The sequence below is a fragment of the Anguilla rostrata genome, chromosome 4 (genome assembly GCF_018555375.3).
Source record: "Anguilla rostrata isolate EN2019 chromosome 4, ASM1855537v3, whole genome shotgun sequence".
Taxonomy (NCBI): Eukaryota; Metazoa; Chordata; class Actinopteri; order Anguilliformes; family Anguillidae; genus Anguilla; species Anguilla rostrata.
This window is the reverse complement of record NC_057936.1, coordinates 60,620,833-60,643,468: the sequence shown is the minus strand read 5'-3', so window position 1 is coordinate 60,643,468 and position 22,636 is coordinate 60,620,833. Positions and strand designations below refer to the sequence as shown.

Sequence of the window (22,636 nt, the reverse complement as noted above, 5' to 3'; positions counted from 1 at the left end):
TAGGGTGTGATGTTGGTGGTTTGTGTGGTGTTGGGGGGATGGTGTTGGTTTAGTTAGTCATGGTTGTGGTGGTGCATTTGTTTATTGATTTACTTTTGAAATCCATTTTACTGCTCTCAACGAATGGCGTATGCTTACAAAGCAGCTTTGAAGCTTTTGGGGCTCAGAAAGTGTCTGGCGGCAAGCTTCCAGCCGGCAGCCATGCTACGGTACTAACGGCCGCTACGCGGTAACCACGGGAACGCCCCAAGCTCGTAACCCCGAGGTCCCGTGTCAGAGCTGCGGGCTGCTGAGGTCATAAGGAACGCAGAAACAGAGCACATCGATAACCAGTACAACAATGCTGACCGCAACTAGGAGATAAAGTCTGACTACTCTCTGATAAGCACGTTGTGGGGAGGGAGGGGGGTTGCGCTTGATTGCACTTTTTACAGATAGCCAGACAGTTATGTAAAGGCCCAACTACAGTGCAATGGATCAAAACCTAACAGCAGTCCAGACTGTGTCAGTCCTTAAAGGACAGGCTACTGGTCCCCCACGGCACAGACTGTCTGGCTGCCCGCTGAGATTCACACCCCTTTCATCTAAAGATCACAGAGCACTTCACACTGAAGGGCCCGTTCAGCCCGCAGAGCCTACCAATTAATGAGCAGTGTACAGCTGTAACACACACACTCACAGGCACGCACAGACACTCACACACACACACACACACAACACACACACGCACAGACACTCACACACACACAACACACTCGCACATGCACACAAACGCACACACACACACTCACAGGCACGCGCAGACACTCACACACACACACACACAACACACACACGCACAGACACTCACACACACACACACACAACACACTCGCACATGCACACAAACGCACACACACACACTCACAGGCACGCACAGACACACATAAACACACACACCCACACCCACTTACACATTCACCCACACACACACACACACACACAGGCACGCACACACCCACTCAGATCCGTGCACGCACACACGCACATGCACACGCACACACGTATAAAAGTTCTGTTCATTACCCCAACTTGACCCATGATAGAAGGAGGTTGAATTTCAGGGCTGGCCATGGATATGCCTCCCTTTCTGGGATCCCCGCACACATTGCGCTTTTTTAATGACGTGTCCTCTTATCCCCCTCTCCTCTGCACATCATACCCCAATTATATGTGGTTTTGATCAAGCCCAACCTGTTGATCTGAGCGACAGCCAAACTCATGTGTCAGAATATTTTAATTAAGGTTCGGAGTAAGCTGGTAATATTCCCATCGCCTCCATGCACAGCTCGATCAAATGTCCATTAAACTAATTTTCAGGCGCGCAACATTCATTTATGTCGGTTGAGTACAAAGGAACATTCATCTTATTTAATTTTCTGCGTCAACATTCCCTCATGTGACTCTTCACCTTATCTTGGAGGCTTTTGGCTGTGTTTCTGTATTATATATATATATGCCTCTGAGCCAGTGGTATTCTTTAATTGAACACGACAGCTTAATTTTTTATTCTTCAACTGACTGATTTTGTGTGTGTATGAATGTGTGAATGTGTGTGCATGTGTGCACCTGCTGCATGCGCCCTACTTAACGAAGCACCACCTGCGCATGCGACCCACCAAACGTCCCTCTCGGGTCGTCCGTGAGTGAGTGAGTGAGTGACCACAATTTGCCATGCATAGAAGAGACAGTCACGTCCGTGCGCAGTGAATTTCGGGCGATTAATTATCTTGAGCGCACGTTGGCGAAGAGATAGTCCGATGCGTTGGAGTCGGCCCTTCTTCAGACGGAGCGGCGTTGAAACTGCTTTAATACCTGCCCGTTCCCTCCGAGCCCAGCCGCGGGGAAAATCGATAGGAGAGCGGGAGTAATTACTAAATCTGTTCAAATTAATAGAGTGGCTGAATAAGCAGGAAGGGAAAGGCCCTGGCGATGCTCGTCTCTGTCGCTGATTAAAGGCTGCCTGGCTGCCTTGACAGAGCAGCGCCTGACGCTTCCCATAACCCCAACAGGAAGTGGTGTGCGATTTCCCAGGGTGCACTGCTTCTCCGTCTGAAGGACGCCGAACGCCGTTTGTCTCTGGCAGGTGGTCTTGCCTTGGGGAGTCAATCACGTCCACCTGTTGGAAAAAATATATAGGCCTATATGTAAAACAATATCCAAGACATTTTTATTGTTTTCTTTTTAAAAATTACTTCTCTTAAGTACATTTTGGTCAAATGTGAAAAAAAAAAAAATTTATTTGTGAAGGTTTGGAAACAAAATTATTAGTTCGCAAATGGATGCTGTTTAATTTGAGAGCAGTTTATAAAAAAAAAAAAAAAAAATGATGTTAGCCTGAATTGTGGGTTCAGGGGGAATTCATTTGGTTTTATGTGATTTAAAGCTACCATTGATTGTACTCCCTTTTTATAGAGCCCTTATTTTCCCTTACAAGAGATGCCTTCAAGACATTTGGCCGGAAGGAATTTAATTAATGAGTGTGGAGGCATAGGATTTTCAGATTGTGTCTAGAGGAAATGACTGGTATTCAGGGAAGTATTGCTTTTAAAGGCTGAAAACATGGCTGCCCCTTAATGCTGTGCCCAGTTAAAGGGCTCTCTGTGTTATATTGGTGATGGCTTGTAATTCTGAGCTTGATGGGTTCAATTCCCTGGTGGGGCATTGTTGCTGTTGACCTGTGCGCAAGGTACTTCATAAAAATCCATTAAAAATGGATTATCGTTTAGTTTTTCATAGTTTTTCTTTTGTTTTTTTTTAGTTAAATAAATGTCAGTGTTCTACCTTCCATTTGTCATCTGATGATGATTTTGTTATTTATGGGGAAAATGAACGTATCCCAAGGCTCACACCACTGGCTCCCAATGGGAGAGAAAGGTAACTGGAGTAAGACTTCACTAAAACTTTGAACAAGGAAACAAAACAACGTAACTTCATAACTCAGCCGACCAATGGTGTAACTTCATCACTCAGTCACTCAGTCACTCAGTCACAGACATTCGTGTCTGTAGGGTTGGCCCCGCTGTTGCGGTCCAGCCAAAAAGTAGTGCTGGGGAACTGGCCGCATCTAGTGGCCAGAAACAGGAACTGTAAGAACAGATGCGTTCTCTTAACAGTGACGAAAATCTTGCACAGGAAACCAGGATTTCTCTCCTAGCACGTGCCAGAGGAAGTAACGATTTTTGTATTTTTCAGCACAAATAATGATGTCATAAACCTGCAACCTTGAAGGACTGAGCTGTGATGTTTGAATAAGCTCGCTAAAAATCCTGAAACTCTGATGGAGGTTTGCTGTATGGAAAGTGGAAAACTGTCATCCACACTACATGTTATCACAAGTTAATTTAATAATATGAGGAATAATTTCATACATCAAAATGACTGTCTAAATGTTGGGAAGCAGTCAGATTCACCAGGAAATTGTAATCAGGTCACAGGAAACATGCTATGGAGGAACTAGGAAACGATTAAGAAGGGAGGTGTGGGGTATGTATTTTCATGAGATAAATAGATAAATAAAAATAAATAAAACTAACATTTAAAATAAATGTAGTTTTTCAGTAAGTCCAGAAAGGCATGACTGTGCTGAACAGGGGCGGCCGGCTTGTGAGAAATTCTTTGTTTCCATCATAACGACACGACAGAATCATTTTTGCTGCCAAGAGTGCCTCGCCTGCCAAATGGCGCTCACAGTCACTTATCGGCGACGAATCGTCCGTCCCCACTCTCTGAGCCTCGTCTGTCAGCTGCGGAAAAGGTCAGACAGTCGCTCACCTGCCTGCGCAGGGGCTCGATCGGATCCAGCGCGAATCCCCTCCACTTAAATAACACTGACAAAAAAAAAAAAAAACCTGTCTGCATTCCTTCCTAGACTCATTAAACCACAGTAGCCCGAGAGGAAGGTAGAGAGGAAGGTAACGTTTAAAGAAATAAAAAAATTTTAAAAAGCGTGCGAGTGACCTTCGGCCCGGCAAACAGCGGAGCCGTTACCGCCGGCGTGGAGTCGCGTCTGGCTCTGCGGAACAGCGAGCCGCCCGCCTGCCCGCCAGCCCCCCCGCCAGCCCGCCCGCAGCGGCGATTTCCATTCATCTTAACGAGACGCGCTTTGCGTGCGCGGTGCTGCCGCCGCCGCCGCCGCCAGCCGACCAGCCGACCGGCTCCTCCGCGAATTAATGGAGGAAGAAACACTTTTAAAAAAATAAAGAAATAAATGAAAAGGTTCTGCAGAGGCCCGCTGAGAGCGGCGACTGGCGCGCCGGAGACGGACGCCTCCGGGGACGGAACTAAACCCGCAGAACCGAGCGTGTCCTTAAAAACATTCCCGCATGCTCCCTGAAGGCCACCTAGAGCTTTTTTTTTTTTGGAACGCCGAAGTCAGTGTTCTAGAACCCCGTTGCTGTCAGTCACCAGTAGTGACTGTTACATCAGCATTGGAATGTTCAGTTTAGAACATTCTAATCACATATTTGTGAGATTACACCTCAAAGTGTTTACAGGTGAGGTAAGCACCTCAAAGGTTTAACACCTCACCTGTTTTGTGGCACACAATCAAACCAGCAGACACTGCGGCCCTCCGGGCCTGGAGTTAAACCTGCAGACACAGCGCCCCCTCCAGGACTGGAGTTAAACCTGCAGACACTGCAGCCCTCTAAGACTGGATCCTGCCACCTGTAGTTTGGAACATGGCCTCTAATACAGAGCTTTAATTTGACCTTCTTTACACCTGAACGTTACACTCAGTTCACTTCAGAAATTAAATCCTATGCTGCTGAAATGTAAAATGGCTGTACACCGCCTGGGAGTTGAGCCCGCACGCTCTGAGATTCAAGCCAATGCACTTAAATGCATTACATTAATTAAACAGAAACAATGTATGAGAAGATAAGTGCATTCATCTGATTTACATGAGCAATATCTGAGTGAAGGTGTCACTTACGCACACACAGTGCTTTATGTGTGTCACAAAGCAGGAGTGCACATTAGAATGCAGTAAACAAAAACAACAGGACTGCACTCTCTTCTGTTCACCGGTACCACTCAAACAGGCACACAGTGTAAGCGCCTAAAATCATAGGGCAGTGATTTCGTATAAGGTACATATTGATCTTTTTTTATTAGAAGAACAAATCCTCTTATGCGGTTCCTCTTTGGCTGTGTTCCCAAAAAAAAAAAAGAGTCTGTCGAAATAAATAAGTGATCATTTGTCACTTAAAGAATCAGACATGCACATTTTTATAATTATCAAAAATCCAATGCGGTTGATGATTTAAATGATTTTTCATGTGAAACTATCGCATGATAAATGGAAAAATGCTGGCAGGAATTCAGTCGTTAATTCCTAATGAACTTATATTTCTTCATTTCACTCTGGAGGTCAGATATAGTTGCCATGGCCTATGGTGGAGATTGAATGATGTCACCTCTGCAGCTGCTCCACGATTGGCCACTGATGCAATCCACTTCCTGTACAAATCCAGGGGCTGTGCCTTAATTCAGCGCACTCGGCTACTATTGAGTATATAAGTCACATGAAAGTTTTATACGACTTGCATACTCAATAGTGGGAGAGTGCACTGATTCGGGCATCGGCCAGGGTAATGAATTAGGGATGGGACATTAATGTGATCAATTTTTGCCCGGAAACCAGAAAGGAGCTCCACCAATCACAAAGTAAGCTAGAAGAGACAGAATAACCCTGAATGGGATTGGTGGATACTCTCTGACCATGCTTCTCTAGGTGGCCTTCAGGGAGCATAACCGGCATTTGTCCACCATTTTCTTCTGGCTTTGTTGTATTCGTAAATGCTGAGGGTAATGCTCTCTTTCCTCCGTCTCCTACCGGAACATGTGAGGAAGGGGGGCGTGGGGGGCGGGCTAGGGGCGGGGCGGGCGGGGCAGGGGCGGGGGCGGGGCGGGGGGGGGGGTGGAAGAAAGGAGGGGGGGAGACGAGTCTGAAGCCACTTCGCCAATATAGTTGAAATCTGGTGGTGTAGCGCATGGTTGGACCAAAAAAACCTGTAGGCCCGCAGGACGTTGAGCTGAGTAGCCCTGCTGTATATTATGCCACAGTAATTACCTTATCCCTGTCAATTACCTCATGATACGTTTCCTTTTCAGTCTCAATAAGTACCGAGTATTGAGTATAAGAGTATTGTCTGAGATACCTTAATCGACCTGGGTAAAAAGCCGGTGATACAGTCTACTTTAATGTTACAGTACCCCTTCCACTATACTGTGAGATCAGGTGTGCACTTCTGGGTGTGGCCATTCAGGAAGTGCTCTACCTATATCAGTAAATCTCAGAGACATTACCTGAACTGGTACAACGGAATTCCTTCCTCTAATAGATAAGCTGCTGGGGGTCCTTTCCTGTAAAGCCCCGCCCACATACCCGTCTGAAGATTAAAAACTTGGACGAGTTTCAGCTATGTATGACATGAAAGCACACAAGTGAAACAGAAGGTTTTAAGGCGTGTGAAGAGTCAGAATGCTCAGACTGTCATGTACGCTCGGCGAAGACAAAGTAAATTAGAGAGTCAGGAGGAGATAATTATACTGACCTCAACATAACAGCTGTAGACCAACAACTGCAGCAAAAAAAAAAAAAAAAAAAACTAGAAGGAAACAAACTGAGACAAAACTAAAATAAAATCAGCTAAAAAGAAAGAATAATAAGGCTAAATTTGAGAGAGAATCCAGGTTCGCAGTAGCTGAAGTGAAAGTAAAGCTACGTGCGGAGATTAGAACTCACTGAATGCGCTGAGAGGCAGTTCTGCAACAGGGAACAGCGGATGGCGGCGTTTTCGCCCCTGGAAGAAGAGCTCACCTGTCCTGTGTGCCACAGGATCTACGAGGACCCCCTCCTCCTGCCCTGCAGCCACACCTTGTGCAGACAGTGCCTGCAGCAGTGCTGGAGCCGCCAGATCCAGAGGTGCCCCGTCTGTCGTCAGCAGAGCAGCGAGCAGCCCCACCGAAACCTGGCCCTGAGGAACCTGTGCGAGGCCTTCAAAGGGGGAGGGGGGCGGAGCACTGCCCCAACCACCGCCGCCGCCGCCGCCGCCAGCGCCCCGTCCACGGAGCCCGGCGAGGCCGTCCGCACGGCCAGGAGGTGGAGGATCCCCGCCCGGGCCGAGGAGCTTTGCTCGCTGCACCAGGAGAGGCACAAGCTCTTCTGCCTGGAGGACCAGGAGCCCATCTGCGTCGTCTGCCAGGCGTCAGTGAAACACCAGAATCACACGCTCCGGCCCGTAAAGGAGGCCGCTCAGACATTTAGGGTAAGAAACCAGTGGCTGTCTGTTGCTTTTCGTTCACTTTCTGTTCACGTTGACCCGCAAAGTGCTTTGAGTGTGAACATAATTAATAAGATGCATTACTACTATTACTACTACAACAACTACGATTATTACTACTACTACTACTATTACTACTACTACTACTACTACTAATAATAATAATAATAATTGTGTTTGTATAGCACATTACCATTCAGAAATCTGTCTTATGTGCTTCAGAAAAATACAGAAAACAGTAAGCAAAACACACACATGCGCACACACACATTTTGTTTACAGGGGGAAATCAGAGCGGATTTGAAATCCTTGGATAAGAACCTTAAAGTCCTAGAGAAAACCAAACAGACCTGCGAGAGGACAGAAAGGAACCTCAAGGTGAGCAGGATGAACCAAAAAAAGTATCACTTGTGAAAATTGTGTGTGATTCATAACTCAATATAAAAATGCAGTTTGATAAACAACAACCGCTCCCTCACACAGAGCAAGAGAGAGTTCACAGAGAACCAGATCCGGGCGGAGTTTGACAAACTCTTCCGGTTTCTGCGGAACGAGGAGGAGTCTAGGATCAGTGCCCTGAGGAAAGAGGTGAGGGACAAGGCAGATTTGGCCCAGAGGATGACGGAGGACCTGAGCGACGACATAGAGTCCCTATCAGACGTGATTAAAGCCATGGAGGAGGACCTCAGAGCCAAAGACATCGTGCTGCTGAAGGTAACTTCGGTAGCGGTTTGCACAGGACGCCACAGACTACAACGTACTTCAAATAGAGTCGGGCAAAAACTTTAGTACCTCGCACCAGTGACATCTTTCGCCATGCTGTCGCCAAGCAGACGCTCTAATCCAGAGAGCCTTACAGCACAAACACAAAACCGAAGAGGGAGCAAATCTACAATAGCTGATAATCTGTAATAACTCACAAGTACAATACACTGCTGAATGAATAGCCAACTGTGAAGAATACGTATTCCCAGTCATTATCAACACGTCATACACCCTGAGTGTATTAATGTGCAATGTGTTTTGATGTGTAGATGAATTAGATTTGTTAGTTAATGTTTAATTAGTCAATATGTTTGGGGCTTCATTTCAGAACTACAAGGACACAAAGAGAAGGTATGTTAATTGTTTTCATCACTATGTTTTTCTCGTAATGATGAACCCTGTGTTATATTATATCCTTCAGCAGGTAAAACCTTCACTGTATGGACTCCTAAACTATGGAATGGCTCACAAGAGAGCAATAGAATCCCCTTTTAATGATAATAATTATAATAACAAGCATGATAATCATAATAATCATAATTGTTATTATTATTATTGTCAGTAGTAGTAGTAGTAGTAGATATTGTAATGCATTTTATTATTGTAATGTCAACACTCAAAGCAATGAACATAAAGGGGAATTGAAAAAACATAACAAACAGACTGTTATTATATTATTATTATTATTATTATTATTATTATTATTATTATTATTATCATTATACAGAAGCCTAACTCTAGAATGATATCGTAGGGCTCAGTTCATAGCAAAGAACCCTGGGAAGGTTCCAGAAGAAACGAATGTGGATAAACACGTGCTCAATCTGAAGAGCAAAGTTACGGACAGAATGACAAGATATTTTCAGAACCGTGAGTACAGGGGAGGGGTATTACACACCCTGAACAAACGATACACAAACTAAACGTTCTGCTACTACAAATGTACAAACTTACCATCTATGCCAAGGGACTGACTGAGCATTTGTAAAACTGCTTTTCCCAGCATGCAATATGATGGAACAAATCAATAACCAATATCTGTTAAACCAATGAGTTTAAGGTTTTTTTTTTAACTTTTTGTTTTATTTATTTATTTATTTATTTATTTATATATTTATTCATTTTAAATTGAGATTTTATATCTGTTTAGCACATTTCTGATATATTTAGTGGCTATATCATGATGTTTTTAAGAACATTATTAGGTCATTTAAATTAACTAGTATCGTCCACATGGCTTGGATGGAAAAATATTGATTTTCACCAGAATATGCTAGGTTTTAGTGTATGTTAGGTAAAGGTGAGATCATTGAAGCTGCTAGTATTGCATACAAGTGTAATGATTGTAATACACTTGAGGCAGATTGAAAAAAAGTAAATGAATTATGTAATGTGATAAATATTGTGTGAGTTTGTGTTTTTGCATTTTCAGAACAAGACAGAACAAGAGAGAGAGGCTCCGCCAATGCGATCCCAGCCTCTCCCGATCCCAGGAGGTCAGTACATTAAACACGATACTTAGAAAAACCTCTCTCTCTCTCTTCTTTTTTTTTTTCCTTGTCTTCCTCGACTCTGGGCACCTGCCCGGAGCTCTAGCCCAAGTTTGCTTCCCAGAGCTCAGTCAATTCCAAGTCCATTTTTGTGCATTTCTTCCTGGGGCAAAATAGGAAAATTAAATAAAATTAATGCTTCTGATACAGAGCTGTCCTATAAGGAAGCTGTAGTCTACAGGGAGAAAAGAAAGGCTCTTTATTACTGGGTTATATACTAGCAAAGCTCCACGGCCGTGCCTGCTTGTCTCTCCACAGGTACAGCTATTGTGTGCCAGAAGTTACTACGGCTGCACCAACACCAGGTGTGCGCAATCGAAGAAGTCCAGGTATGTTTAACACTCTTCCAGTCTTGTAGCTGGACAGTTGTCAGCATTGCACAGGAAATTATGCAGTTTCAATAAAATGGAGTCACGTGTGTGCGTCACAGTTATATGGCATTACTGTGTGAAGTTGTTTTCCCGAATACGCTGTTCTTCTCCCCAAAAAGGCATCCTTCGCCCATCTTTCCCCAGACGACCGCTCCAACCCGCCACGTCAGTCCAAAGTTTGCCCGGATACTATGACCCCCTCGGTAGGTACGACGATGCTCATTCACAGCATTGCTAGAACGAAGCCTACGCCGTCCATTGACATAAGGGGCGGGTTCTGCGTTGTTGTTCAAACGGAACGTTCAGGTGACGGCCAAACTGAACCGTGACTAAGTTCGGACAGTGGAAATGATACGTCTAACGTGTTATGGAACTGATTGTTGAACGCTTTCAGTGGTGTTTGAATCACCTTCTTTAAATAGCCAGAAGAAGACTGTTGTTTGGACATTGTTTTGCGTAAGAAAAATAAGGCGATAATTCATATATATATACTGTCTGTATATACATACAAATATATATCTTTTTTCTTTCATGCAGATGAAGGTTGTGGTAACTCACCTGGAATTGCCGTTTAGTTATTTCCCCGCGTGTTCTTCATGGACACAGGAAAAATGGACGAGACTTGAAAAGAAGTGGATTCCAGCTCCTGCCCACGAGAGGGTGAAATCTGGATATTCAAGTTTACCTGTTTTCATGATTCATTTACTTAAACAGATAGGCCCTTCCGGCATGGCCACACCTACATAGCGCTAGCATGTCAAACTAAGGTGCTTATCTCATGGTAGACTTGTGTTTCATGAGAGTTTACATAACTCCTTCATAAGCTCTATGGAACTCCTTCATAACCTCTACATAGCACATTTGTGAGCACTACAAGGGCATTTGTAAATGCTTTTGTCAGTAACCACAGGTGTATTGTGCATCCCTTGGCATGTTGTGATGCTGTCACTTGCTGCTAAAGAAAATATAGCTCTAATAAATGACTGTTAACGGGAACTAACATACAATTTGTACCTAAGACTGTATTCCTGTTTATTTAGTACTCTCTCAATCAATGCTTTAATTTAATAATGACTGTATTACCATATAATTGCCAATAATCACTGTTTTCAGAAGCAGCAAGTTTTTGTATTTAATGTTTACATTTTTATTGCGTATTTTAACTTAAATTGTTTGGGCCTGTAGAAAATGAATGGTCATTATATTAATGGGTGAATGTACCTTTCACTTCACTTTGATTTACATTACATTCCCATGTTATGTTCTTGTAATACTTTGTGTGTGATTGTGTATGGGGACATGTGTGAGGACATGTAGGGGACAGGTGTGTGGGGACATGTGGGGTAGAGATATGCTGGGACATGTGTGGGGACAGGTGGGGGACAAATGTGTGGGGACATGTGTGGGGACAGGTATGTGGGGACGTGTGCGGGACGTGTTGGGACAGGTGTGTGGGGACAGGTGAGGGACAGGTGTGTGGGGACAGGTATGTGGGGACGTGTGCGGGACATGTTGGGACAGGTGTGTGGGGACAGGTGAGGGACAGGTGTGTGGGGACAGGTATGTGGGGACGTGTGCGGGACATGTGTGGGGACAGGTGTGTGGGGACAGGTGTGTGGGACATGTGTGGGGACAGGTGTGTGGGGACATGTGTGGGGACAGGTGTGTGGGGACAGGTTAGGTACAGGTGTGTGGGGACTGATACTGCTCAGGAACAGCTTTGTATATGGTAATCTGAGGAGTGTGAAGTTTTCTGTCCCGGGCATCCTTGCCTGCTTAGGTTATCCCTCTTGTATTCATAACTGCCCTTTCTCTAGATCTGAAAGTCCATCCTAACGCTACACTGAACACATGCCCACTATGCACTCACACTCGGACTTGTGTGTTAAGTTATTAAGAAGCGCTGTTTTCTGCTCGCTGTGTGTTCACTTAGACGTACACTCTGTCCCTTGCATTGTTCATCAATCCATCCTATATCTAAGCCGCCTATTTCTGGCCAGTGTTGCAGGGGGTGCTGGAGCCTATCCCAGCATGCATTGGGCAGGAGACAGGAATATGCGTAGATTTGAGGGCCACGTTGGAATATCCTTGACAGAGCAACCACACATTAGAGCTTTTAATAAATCAAGACTAACTTCTTACGTTTCCTTATCCACCTGTTCTGGTATTCAAATTTATGTTGCATGTTTTTGTACTGACTGCTCCCATTGGTTGGAATGCTGATGACATGTTTAAGTGCTGACTGTTCCTATTGGCTGGGATGCTTATGATATGGTGTTATCTCCGCTCCTCACCCAATCATTTCTCTATACAGGGCTCTAAAGTGGCTGAATGGACGAATATAAGCTCAGATAAATATCTGTGGCGTGGGTGTACTGAGCGAGAGGGTGTGAATCAGACTCAAATATTATATATATATATATATATATATATTTTTTTTTTCTTGTGGGGACGCCGGAGACTGTGCCCACGTGCACAGTGGCGCAAAGCCGCTGCCACCGTCACGATTCTGTAGCCCCGTCTCGCCAAAAAAAACAAAAAACCTGAAAGGCGCTGGCATCGTGTCTGTGGGACGGGAAGCACGACAACGTGGGGGGAGCTGGCCTGGTCTCCTAGGAAACCAAATGTGTGGAAACGCCTCCTCAACCAGGGTCCTGTGTCATGAAGCAGGATTACTGAGTTAGCTGGATAACTGCGCTGAGTAAAACATGGAACAGGGGCCTGTATCATGAGGCAGGATTACCGAGTTAGCTGGACAACTGCGCTGAGTAAAACCCAAAACTGGGTCCTGTGTCATGAAGCAGGATTACTGAGTGTGGCATGCTTCAGAAAAAAGAAAACAAGGTCTGCTTATCAATTTGATCAGTAATCCTGCTTCATGATACAGGCCTCTGTTCCAGGTTTTACTCAGCGCAGTTATCCAGCTAACTCAGTAATTCTGCTTCATGACACAGGACCCTGGTTACTACATTAATTAACCACATTAATTCAGAATTGTGGATATGGATATTTTTAGTAAGAAATTACATAGATTTGAAAACTATAATTTCTTCCCTCAAATACTTTGTACATAGTTTCCTGCATTGCAAAGACTTCTTGAAACAATATAAATAAATACATGTTCACAAAAATAAAAAATAAAATGAAATATTAAAGTCTAGCCAGAAACGCTGACTTCTGTCACTTGGTCTGTCTCATTGCTTTTCCTTATTAGAGGAGCTGGATTCCATCTGAAAACAACATAAACTCAAATATTCCCACAGATATGTCACATCTTCCCTCTCATATCTTCTGCAGTGGGTCTTCCGAGAGAAAGCAGCACTGTTGGGGGTTGCAGTTATTTAAACAGACCTCATTCTTTTGGATACACAGACGCAGCGCACAGCGGTGGTGATGAGCCTTGTTCCTGGAGATCTACCATCCTGTAGGTTTTCACTCCGACCCTAATTTGGCACACCTGACCTGGCCCTACTAATCAGCAGCTCAGTGAGGTCTTTGGGTGTTGAATGAGGTGTGTTTTTTTACCTACAGGACGGTAGATCTCTTGGAACAGCGATGGACAGCCCTGTTCTGTGCACTGTTTGGTACAGGACAGTAGGTCCCCAGGAACAGGGTTGGGCAGCCCTGCTCGAGCTGTTGAATGAGGTGTGCTTTGCTAGAGTTGGAGTGAAAACCCACAGACTGTAGATCTCCAGGAAGAAAGTTTATTCCAGCTAGTGTACAATGTCCTGCTGCCACTTGCTGGTCCGAGCTGCCCAGCTAAATTTCTGATAGTAACGGTTGTCTCGCATCCAGAGGTCCTCAACATTTGTTAACTTAGTGCTGCCCAATCATGTGCCATGGAGGGCCGAGAGTATTCATTTCAGCCAATCACTTCACCTGCTGGTTTCACTGATTAGTTCCCTCCTGTCTGGTTGAAAGTGTGTAAATCAGGGAAATCAGCAGGTGCAGTGATTGGTTGGAACAAAAGTCTGCATAAATGTCCCCATGAAAAACCAGTATGGGATTCATGACACATGTGCATCCTAGGCGTATAAGGTGATGAATGCTGACTGCGTATACATTTTATGTGCAATCCTGTTTGTGTGTGTGAGTGTGAGTGTGTGTGTGAGAATGTACGTGTGTATGTGTGTGAGTATATGTGTGTATGTGAGAGTGAGAGAGAGTGTGTGTGTGACAGAGAGATAGAGAGTGTGCTTGTGTATGTGTCAGAGAGAGTGTGTGCGTGTGAGAGAGAGAGTGAATGTGTGTGAGAGAAAGAGTGTGTGTGTGTGTCTGCGTGTCTGTGTGCATGTGTGTATGTGTATTGGTTTCCATATGGTCAGTACTCCTGTGTGTGTCCTCTGAAGCAAAGTGCATTTAGTCGTGATGGGAGTTTGGAGCTTAGAGGAAGGAGAGGTCAGTGCACACAATAAAAAAGATTACACTGTGCTGCAGCTCCCCCTGCAGGTAAAACCTGGGTATAACTTGTAACAGGACAGAACAGTGTCATAAATTTCACAGAGAGCAAGTATACCGGCCCCAGTATTTATTGATGGCAACTTTAAGAGCTGTAGACTTGACAGTGTTCTGCCTTCATTTCAGCAGTATGTGGACAGTTTGACAAAGAGGAAAAATGTAATGGACTTATGCTATGGCAGTATCGCTGATGCGTACGATGCCCGTGTATGCCCGCTGCTTGGCTTCTTCTCCCTTCGGCATTTCAAACAGGCACTCAGACAGCATAAGCCTCAATCTCACAGCGTCGCTCAGTGGTCATAGGGTATCACTGCACAACTAAAGCGTTCGCTAGCTAGCATGTTCTGCCTGGGACATTTCCAATGGCAATTTTGATGAGAGGGGTTCTGTTTTCACAAACTGTACATCTTGTATTTATCACCACCATACCGGTTCAAACTTTAAGGAAATACTCAAACTGTGTGCGTGCATGTGTGTGTGAGAGAGAGAGAGACAAAGTGTGTATGTGTGTGTGTGTGTGTGAGAGGGAGAGGCAAAGTGTGTGTGTGTGTGTTTGTGAGAGAGAGAGACAAAGTGTGTGTGTGTGTGTGTGTTTGTGAGAGAGAGAGACAAAGTGTGTGTGAGTGTGTCTGTGTGTGTGTCTCGCGTGCAAGCAATTTTGCCTCAAAGCAAGCAAGCAAAAAAAAAAAAACTTACAAAATAACCCAAAACAAAACATAAATGAAAGGCATCTGATCAACATCTTAAGCTCTTAATTAACGTGGCAACAGAACTTTCTCGCCCCCTTTTTTCACTCTTTCATGAGGGATTAGCCAAAGTAACCAAAGCTCTCAGAGAAGAGAGACAGATCTAATATGTCAATTCAGGCTTTTTTGAAATTCTTATCCTTGATAGGACAAATATATTTGCATCAGAATTTTTAAAACATGAGAGCTCTATAATGTATCCACCCAGCACACTTGATGACTCAGTCCTTCGAAAGCACAATCAGACCTCCTTTAAAGGTATCCAACGCAAGCACTGCGGGGAGCAGTGTGGTATAAGGGTACAACTCAAAAGTTCTGAACGGAATAAATAACTTTGTTTGTGATGGTACCACAGCATCATACCAGTATGCAATTCAATATCTACGATATCTTCACAGTTACAAATATGCGCAAGACATTTAGAAGTTAAAAGGAAGGATTAAGAGATTGTGCCAAGGGTTAGGATGCTGTTAAACTTTATTAGAGAGTTATGGCAGAGCTATGACAGAAAGTATGACAGCAAATACAAACTCGCAGGGTTTGTAACTCTGACTCTTCATTTGAAAGGGCTGCTCAGGTCATGGAGGAGTTTAATTAGTGCAGCTCGCCTTAAGACACGTTTTCCAGTGGGTGCTTTTTAAAATATTTTTTAAATAATGAGAATGAAAGAGGAATGTGAGAGAGAGAGAGAGAGAGAGAGAGAGAGAGAGAGAGAGAGAGCGCATCATGCTTACCGGAGGTTCAGGAGACAAGCAGATGCAGAGCCGTATGGAAGAGGTGCTTTTAAAGTCCTGTCTAATCAGACTACAGTCCCCAACCACCCCCCCCTCCTACAAAGACGTTAATCAGCACTACAAACAAAATGTGTCATTTCTTTATTGCCATTACAGCATTTCATTTTAATAAGGGAACAAGGGCAGAATAGTTAAAGGTGACCACACTTCAGAAAATGGCTGTTTCATTTTTTCACTGCTGTGGGTAAGATAATCCCAACAGGAGGCTGGGTGGGGCTAATATATTGGTTGAGCAAATTTCAACGGGTAAGCTCCTTCTGTGTTGGGCACAATGTGCTTTCCTCCCCTTTACATACTGTATGAGAGAGTGCAGTAGCAGAGAGATAGTGAACCACACGTCTAATTTCAGCACAAAAAACCGTATTCCATGCAAAGTGGGGTGACTGGACAGTGAGGTCATGCATTAGCAGATCTACCTCACTTGCCCTGTTGGTGCCAGGGTGGCTAAACTCTGACTGATGTGGCTGTCAGCAGAGTAGAGCGCTGTGAGTCTGGGTTCCAATTCCACTGTGATTATGGACCTGGGGGGGGGGGGGGGGGCATTCCAGTCTTGGACCAGGGTGCTCCAATTTCTTTGGGGGGAGTAAAACTTAAATTAGTAATTTAATTACAGCTTTTCGTGTTTGTCCTCAACCTCCAATAAGTCAGTTCCACAAAAACAGAGACTAACCTACTTTAAAGGTGCCACAGAAGGGACTGAGGACTGTGTTGTTATGATGCCATGAAATGGTGTATGACAGTGCTGCTGGACTGTCCTTGTTTGAGAGAAGGACAGAGAAACAAAAGCTTTTTCATCATCCAGGGTGCTCACATTGACGTACTTGTGAAAGTTTAAGCAGAGGGAAATCAGGTCTCTTAATGGCTATTACAATCATTCATTTCTAAAATGATGTGGATCCAGTTCCTAACCTCGAAGCCCACAGTACTTCCTATGAGCACCTATAAAGCAGGTTAGTCTTTTTTTTTTTGCGGGACTAGTTAATGAGGACTGGAAAACAAACTGCTGAATTTACAGCAGGGCTTAAATTACTGAGGATCCAGGGGGAGCCCCCCCCCCCACCCCCTGAAAGAGACCTGAGGCCCCCCAGTCCTGCAACCCCCCAACAATCACAGGCCAGAGGGGAACTGGAACCCAGACTCACAGGACTCTGTTTTGCTCACAGACACTGTGTCTGTGAGCAAAACTCAGTCTGAGTTTAGCCACCCTGGAACCAACAGAGTAGGTGAGGTAGATCTGCCAATCCATAACCTTACTGTTCAGTCTCCCCACTTTGCATGGAATTAGCCTTTTTCATACTGAAATGTCATTGCACTCTCTCATAATATGCAAAAAAGAGGAAAGCACACTGTGCCCAATACAAAAGAACCTTGTCTGATGAAATGTGCTTAACCATTATATTATACTCCCACCCAACCTCCAGTTGGAATTATCTTACCCACAGTGAAAAAAATGAAACGGCCATTTTCTAAACTGTGGTCACCTTTAACTATCCTGCTCTTGTTCCCGTATTAAAATAAAGTGCTGTAATGGCAATAAAGAAATGGCACATACTGATTGTCATGTGGAATAACATCCTGATAGGAGGGGAGGTGGTTTGGGAGAAGCAGGGTACCTGACTGGAGTCTGATTAGACAGGACTTTAAAAGCACCTCTTCCATACAGCTCTGCATACACCTGTCTTCTGAAGACGAGGTAAGATGTTACATGTGTGGTTGCTCAACTGTCCCTCTCTTTATTTGGGGGGAACACAACTATCTTTCATAACTTCAAGTGATATGAATCCTTTTCTTCTTTTTACTTAGAGACAAAGAACAGGATGAAGAACCTGCTAATTACAGCACTGCTGTTTCTCTCTTTGGCTGTAGTTGCTCTAGGAGGAGGTTCACAATCTAAACCGGTACCATGTGAATTTATATTTACCTGTTTATATCCTCCATCCTATCTCAAAGAGACATTAGGTAAAAGTTTTGCAAATAGACTTTGGAGAATGGCACCTAGTCTACATTTTAAATAGCTATGTGCAGACTCAGCTCGACTGCCCATTCTCACAACAAAATGTAGACATTTCATTTTTAACTGCATGTAACATGCATGTATAAGTGATTATGAAAAGCTACGCAACTCTAACCTAGAGTTTTAGCCAAAATATTACTTTAATAAGTAACTGACTTCTGGAAAATAGGATGTATGTGAAAAATCATTAACTTTGTATAGTTCAAGTATAAAGTATAACAATCCATATCATGCAATAATTCATCACATGCATTTAGATTAAATACGCTACATATGTTACAGAACTATGCAGATTATTTTGGTGTTAACAGAACCTTGCTTTTTAAAATGATCACCTTAAAACTCCAAATCCCAATCACAAATTCTATTTGTGAAGGGTTCCTGCTCAACTGATGCAGCTAAAGACTATGTGCTGGGATTACAAACGTATTAATTAATTAATTTATTTATGTATTTATTCATTCATTTATGTGTGACATTGTCAATGATATTGGTGCAAATGTACCTGTTCAATGTGTCTTTGTCTTTAGCATAATGAAGTATTTGTGCCACCCACACCTGAGGTAAATATTGACTATATTATATTCATATATAATTTAGCTATTTTAGGACACATGTTTTCTGGCAAATAGACTTCTAAGATAATAATTTATCACTGTCTGAAAGAAAGTCTGAATCTCCCGACTTGCCGAGTGTTGAGCAAATTTTGCCTGAAATGGAGTCACAAACATTAGACTAGGCCTACTATTTGAAAAAGTAACATATGTCAAAAATCAGTTATGACAGGTCCGATTTGAATTTTCCTCATTTTTTCAGCATTGTCAGCTCTTACTGTAAATTAAATGACCGGGCAAGCATTGCTTTGCAGAATGTCTAAAGTTACTGCTTCATATCTAAAAGTATTGCATCACAGATAAAGGCTTTGTCATAGTTCTGTGTTCCTGTCTGTGTTTCCTTGTTGGGCCGCCAGATGGCGACACTCCTGTTTTATGTCCTGCTTAATTGTATTATTGTTTTCAATTATCCCATTATTGTTTGCTGGGTGTCTCGTTTTCCCTTCCCTCTCTGTGGCCTGATTGTTCATTGTGCCCTCCTGTGTCTCATCTGTGTCTTTAAGTTTCCCGTCTCCTGAACTCAGTGCTGGATCCTTGCTCATTGTTGGTTTGTTGGTTGTTTGCTTGTGTTTGTTTCTGACCGTATGTACCTTTCCGTGTACTCTGCCTGCCCGTGCTCTGCCCTGCCCGTGTTTTGAGTCCCTCTTATTTTCTTAGATATTTTGGAGTTTGTGTTTTTGCCCATCGTGGCCTTTTCTGTTCCCTGCTTGTTTGCCTTTTTTGTCAGTAAAGTCTGTTAACTTTCCCTTTTTGAGTTTGTCTTTCCTTCCTCTGCGTTTGGGTCCTCCCTACCTGTTTTGTGACAGGCTTTGTAGTAGTAGAGGACCAAGAACTGAACCCTGGGGGACACCTGAGGGAGTTTTCCCTTGACCTAGTAGGAGGGACTGTCAAGGTTGGAAGCAAAGCAGTTGAAAGCTGTCCCATAAATACCCAAGGTAGTCAGGGAAGACAGCTGGCAGTGGCGGCCAACCATGTCAAAAGTTGCATATGACTGGAATACATAACAGGTTAGGACCTCCGTGCTTTTAAAACTTAAAACGTACCTTCTTTATTTTCTGTTTTTTCTTTTTTTTTTTTTTTTTTTTTTTACAGGAAGAAGCCACGGCAACCAAAGATGTAAGTACCAGCAATGCAATAGTCCATTAATGCAGGCAATGCAATAGTCCACTGCTTATTATGGTGGAAGAAGCAAAACAACTTTGGAATTCTGCTACCAGAAACTTGACGTATCTTCTACATTATTATTATTGTTATTATTATATTTTTCTTCTTTATTTCATTTTTTAAATTTTATTTTCTTCACTTTCTTATTTGCAGTTTACATTTGGAGACATCATTGAATTTCCCTATAAACACAAGAGGGTGGTCCCATTCAAGCACTATGGTGTATTTGTGGGAAACCATCGTTTTCAGACGACCGGAGAGCAGCAAGGACCCCATGACACTCTTTTCCATTTCTCAGGTTTTTTTTTCTTTATTCAGATCCATTGTACTGGCAAGCTGATCAGAATTGTCAATGAATGTTTCTTGTGTGATATGTGGATGTTTGAATGAGTACATCAGTACAATATGAAAAAACGAAATAGTGTAAAATTGCCTGACGGGAATGTATGATTGAGGGAAATTAACAAAAAATGCTAGTCTGGGGTTTATTAAACAGGACTGAGACTTCAATCAAAATCAGTTGTTACTGTAAATTCAAATTAAATAGAGTTTCTTGGCCACACACAGTAGGGTTGACTTTGGCATTAGAAAGATTACAGTTTCATAACAGGTACATTTACTGAGCTGGATATTTCAGTGCAGCATTTCAGGTTAATTAAGGGCATAACAGCAGTGCCCAGGTTGGCAATCAAACCCACACCTTTTCAGTTACAGGCCTGGTTCTGAAACCATTACACCCCGCTGCCTTCACTAAACAGCATCTTGAAATTAAATGTTGTGTCTATAGTGAAGCATGGTCAGCAGTCTTTGTTTTAAGGTTATTTGTGTTATTATGTCTAAGAATTCTTTTTTTCCTTCGCATTATATGACTGTCTTTTGCATTTCTTGTTTCATATAGAAAGTGAAACCGGAATGAAATGTCAGTTTAGTACAGTATTGGCAGCAGCTGAAGGAGGTACATACCAAAAAAAGAACCTTCATGATGGAAAAGATGGGTGGCAAAAAAATACAGATGAGAAAATGGTGGAAATAATCAGATTTCTGGCAAATAACGGATGCGGAGAATACAAATTACTAAGCAATAACTGTGAGCACGTGTCAACATACGTCCGTTATAGTCAAAATGTTTCGAAGCAGGCACAGAGGGTATGTGATTCTTCAAACGTTTGAAATAGACTTCCCATTTCTGTCATTTACAAGGATAATTTATGATTCATTTCAAATATCACCACCTGCTCAACCTCATGTTTGTTCAATTTCATTTCTCCCGCAGGCTAAAAAAATAATTCGCTGTTTAGAGATTACACCCACGGGAAACAGACCCAAAAGGTGGGCTGCATCAATTAAACATTTCCTGGGTCTGGCCTGAGCACCCCTCTCAGAGGAAGAGTCAGAGTTACAAACCCTGCAAGTTTGTACTTGCTGTCATACTTGCTGTCATAACTCTGCCACAACGCTCTAATAAAGTTTATTAACAGCATCCTAATCCTTGTGTCTCTGCACTGGCATGCTCTCTTAAATTATTTATTTTAACTTTTATTTTCTAAATGTCTTATGCATAATTGACACTGTGGATATATTGTAGATGTAAAATTGAATACTGGAGTGATGTTATGGACTCATCTCAGCTCTTGGACAAATATACCTTACTTTTATTCAGTCCTGAACTTTTGAGTTCCAAGCCCAGTTCTATCACATCTACACTTAACCACTGTACTACAGTGCCTCCAAGTGTTTACTTTGTGTACCTTTAAAGCAGTTTTGTTTGTTTGTTTTTTTTTAATCTATTGGGTAAAAACAATACAGAGAAGTCAAATTTTAAAAATCAGATTGTGTGAGATTATGCAAATATGCAAGGGTTTGTAAGGATAACAATTACAAAAAATGTATGAACTGACTTTGTCTCAGACCTTGCAAAGAAAAAAAAGGAAAAACAGCTCTTTTGCCATGTTAATGTAAATGTAAAGTAAAAGTGATTCAATTTTGATCAGATGCCTTTAAATCTTGTATTGCTTTTTTTGGTATGCTGATTATTTTTGCTTTCCTTGAGGTAAGAAATAAAATCTCAAATAGAATTTTGTGCGATTGCACACACACACACACACACACACACATATATACATAGTGCCCTCCAAACATTACAGTGACTTTGTTCGTTTTATTGTATTCTTAAGGCATTTGGATTTGTGATCAAAAGTTGAAAATGAGACAAAAGCACAGACAATCAGTTTTTTTCCCCATGGTATTTACATGCATATATGTTTTACCACATTACAGAAGCAGCTGTTTTGTGTTGAGTTCACACATATTCAGCTATGCAAAAGTGATGACAAAGCATAGCATGTTAACACAAATGCTCAGAAGCCTGTGCCAGAGAACTCAGTCAAATGATGACATGATGTGTGAGTCACATGATCACACCAAACGAAGCTGTGTTACATAACACAAAATTTGTTAAGTTCAGTACAGTGGTGCTGAAGGGCAAGCAAGCATATCAGTCTTATATTACATAAAAGGCCAATTGAATTTAAAAAGAAATTCAAGTTATTTATTCACTTCAATGTCAACAGTGCTCGCCTATGAATGAGTGAAAATCAGTAAATGATGTTATCATGCGTAACATGCATTAATCACACCCCTAAACTCCCAAAATGCTTTTAAGCCCTCCAGATACCTCCAAACTCCAAGGCAAGGTAAAAGAGACGTAGTAGACTTTGAAATGAAAATGGTAGGAAAGGCAAAGATTGTGTGGGAGCATTTCAATGACGAGACCCCAAAACAAAATTTCATGTACTATTGTATATCTTACCAGCACCTGTCAAATCTGATCAT

General features: G+C 42.8%; 1 protein-coding gene and 1 long non-coding RNA gene across 5 annotated transcripts; both read left to right on the top strand.

Moving 5' to 3' along the window:
• Positions 1–6,497: 6,497 nt before the first annotated feature.
• Positions 6,498–11,222, top strand: LOC135253884 (E3 ubiquitin-protein ligase TRIM35-like). Of its 4 annotated transcripts, none has more exons than XM_064333711.1 (9): positions 6,500–7,313; positions 7,611–7,706; positions 7,812–8,042; positions 8,422–8,444; positions 8,848–8,963; positions 9,526–9,589; positions 9,902–9,972; positions 10,134–10,217; positions 10,558–11,222. In XM_064333711.1, exons 1-9 carry the CDS (start codon positions 6,831–6,833, stop codon positions 10,587–10,589), a joined length of 1,200 nt encoding a protein of 399 aa, XP_064189781.1. In that variant the 5' UTR covers positions 6,500–6,830; the 3' UTR covers positions 10,590–11,222. The 4 variants fall into 4 exon arrangements, with proteins under 4 accessions (XP_064189783.1, XP_064189782.1, XP_064189781.1 ...); XM_064333710.1 differs by having other exon boundaries at positions 10,552–11,222; XM_064333713.1 differs by lacking the exon at positions 8,848–8,963 and having other exon boundaries at positions 6,498–7,313.
• A 6,425-nt stretch (positions 11,223–17,647) lies between these two features.
• On the top strand, positions 17,648–21,290 carry LOC135253883 (uncharacterized). Its single transcript, XR_010329706.1, has 7 exons — positions 17,648–17,705; positions 17,816–17,910; positions 18,557–18,589; positions 19,733–19,756; positions 19,958–20,102; positions 20,703–20,950; positions 21,078–21,290. It is a non-coding gene; the product is annotated as an uncharacterized LOC135253883 (long non-coding RNA).
• The last annotated feature ends 1,346 nt before the right edge of the window (positions 21,291–22,636 follow it).

Bases quoted from the DNA above. Each gene is read 5' to 3' on its own strand.
- LOC135253884 (XM_064333710.1), top strand. From the start codon at position 6,831: ATGGCGGCGTTTTCGCCCCTGGAAGAAGAGCTCACCTGTCCTGTGTGC. The intron at 7,314-7,610 runs GTAAGAAACCAG...TTTTGTTTACAG, and splicing joins AGGCCGCTCAGACATTTAGG to GGGGAAATCAGAGCGGATTT. The intron at 8,964-9,525 runs GTGAGTACAGGG...TTGCATTTTCAG, and splicing joins GACAAGATATTTTCAGAACC to AACAAGACAGAACAAGAGAG.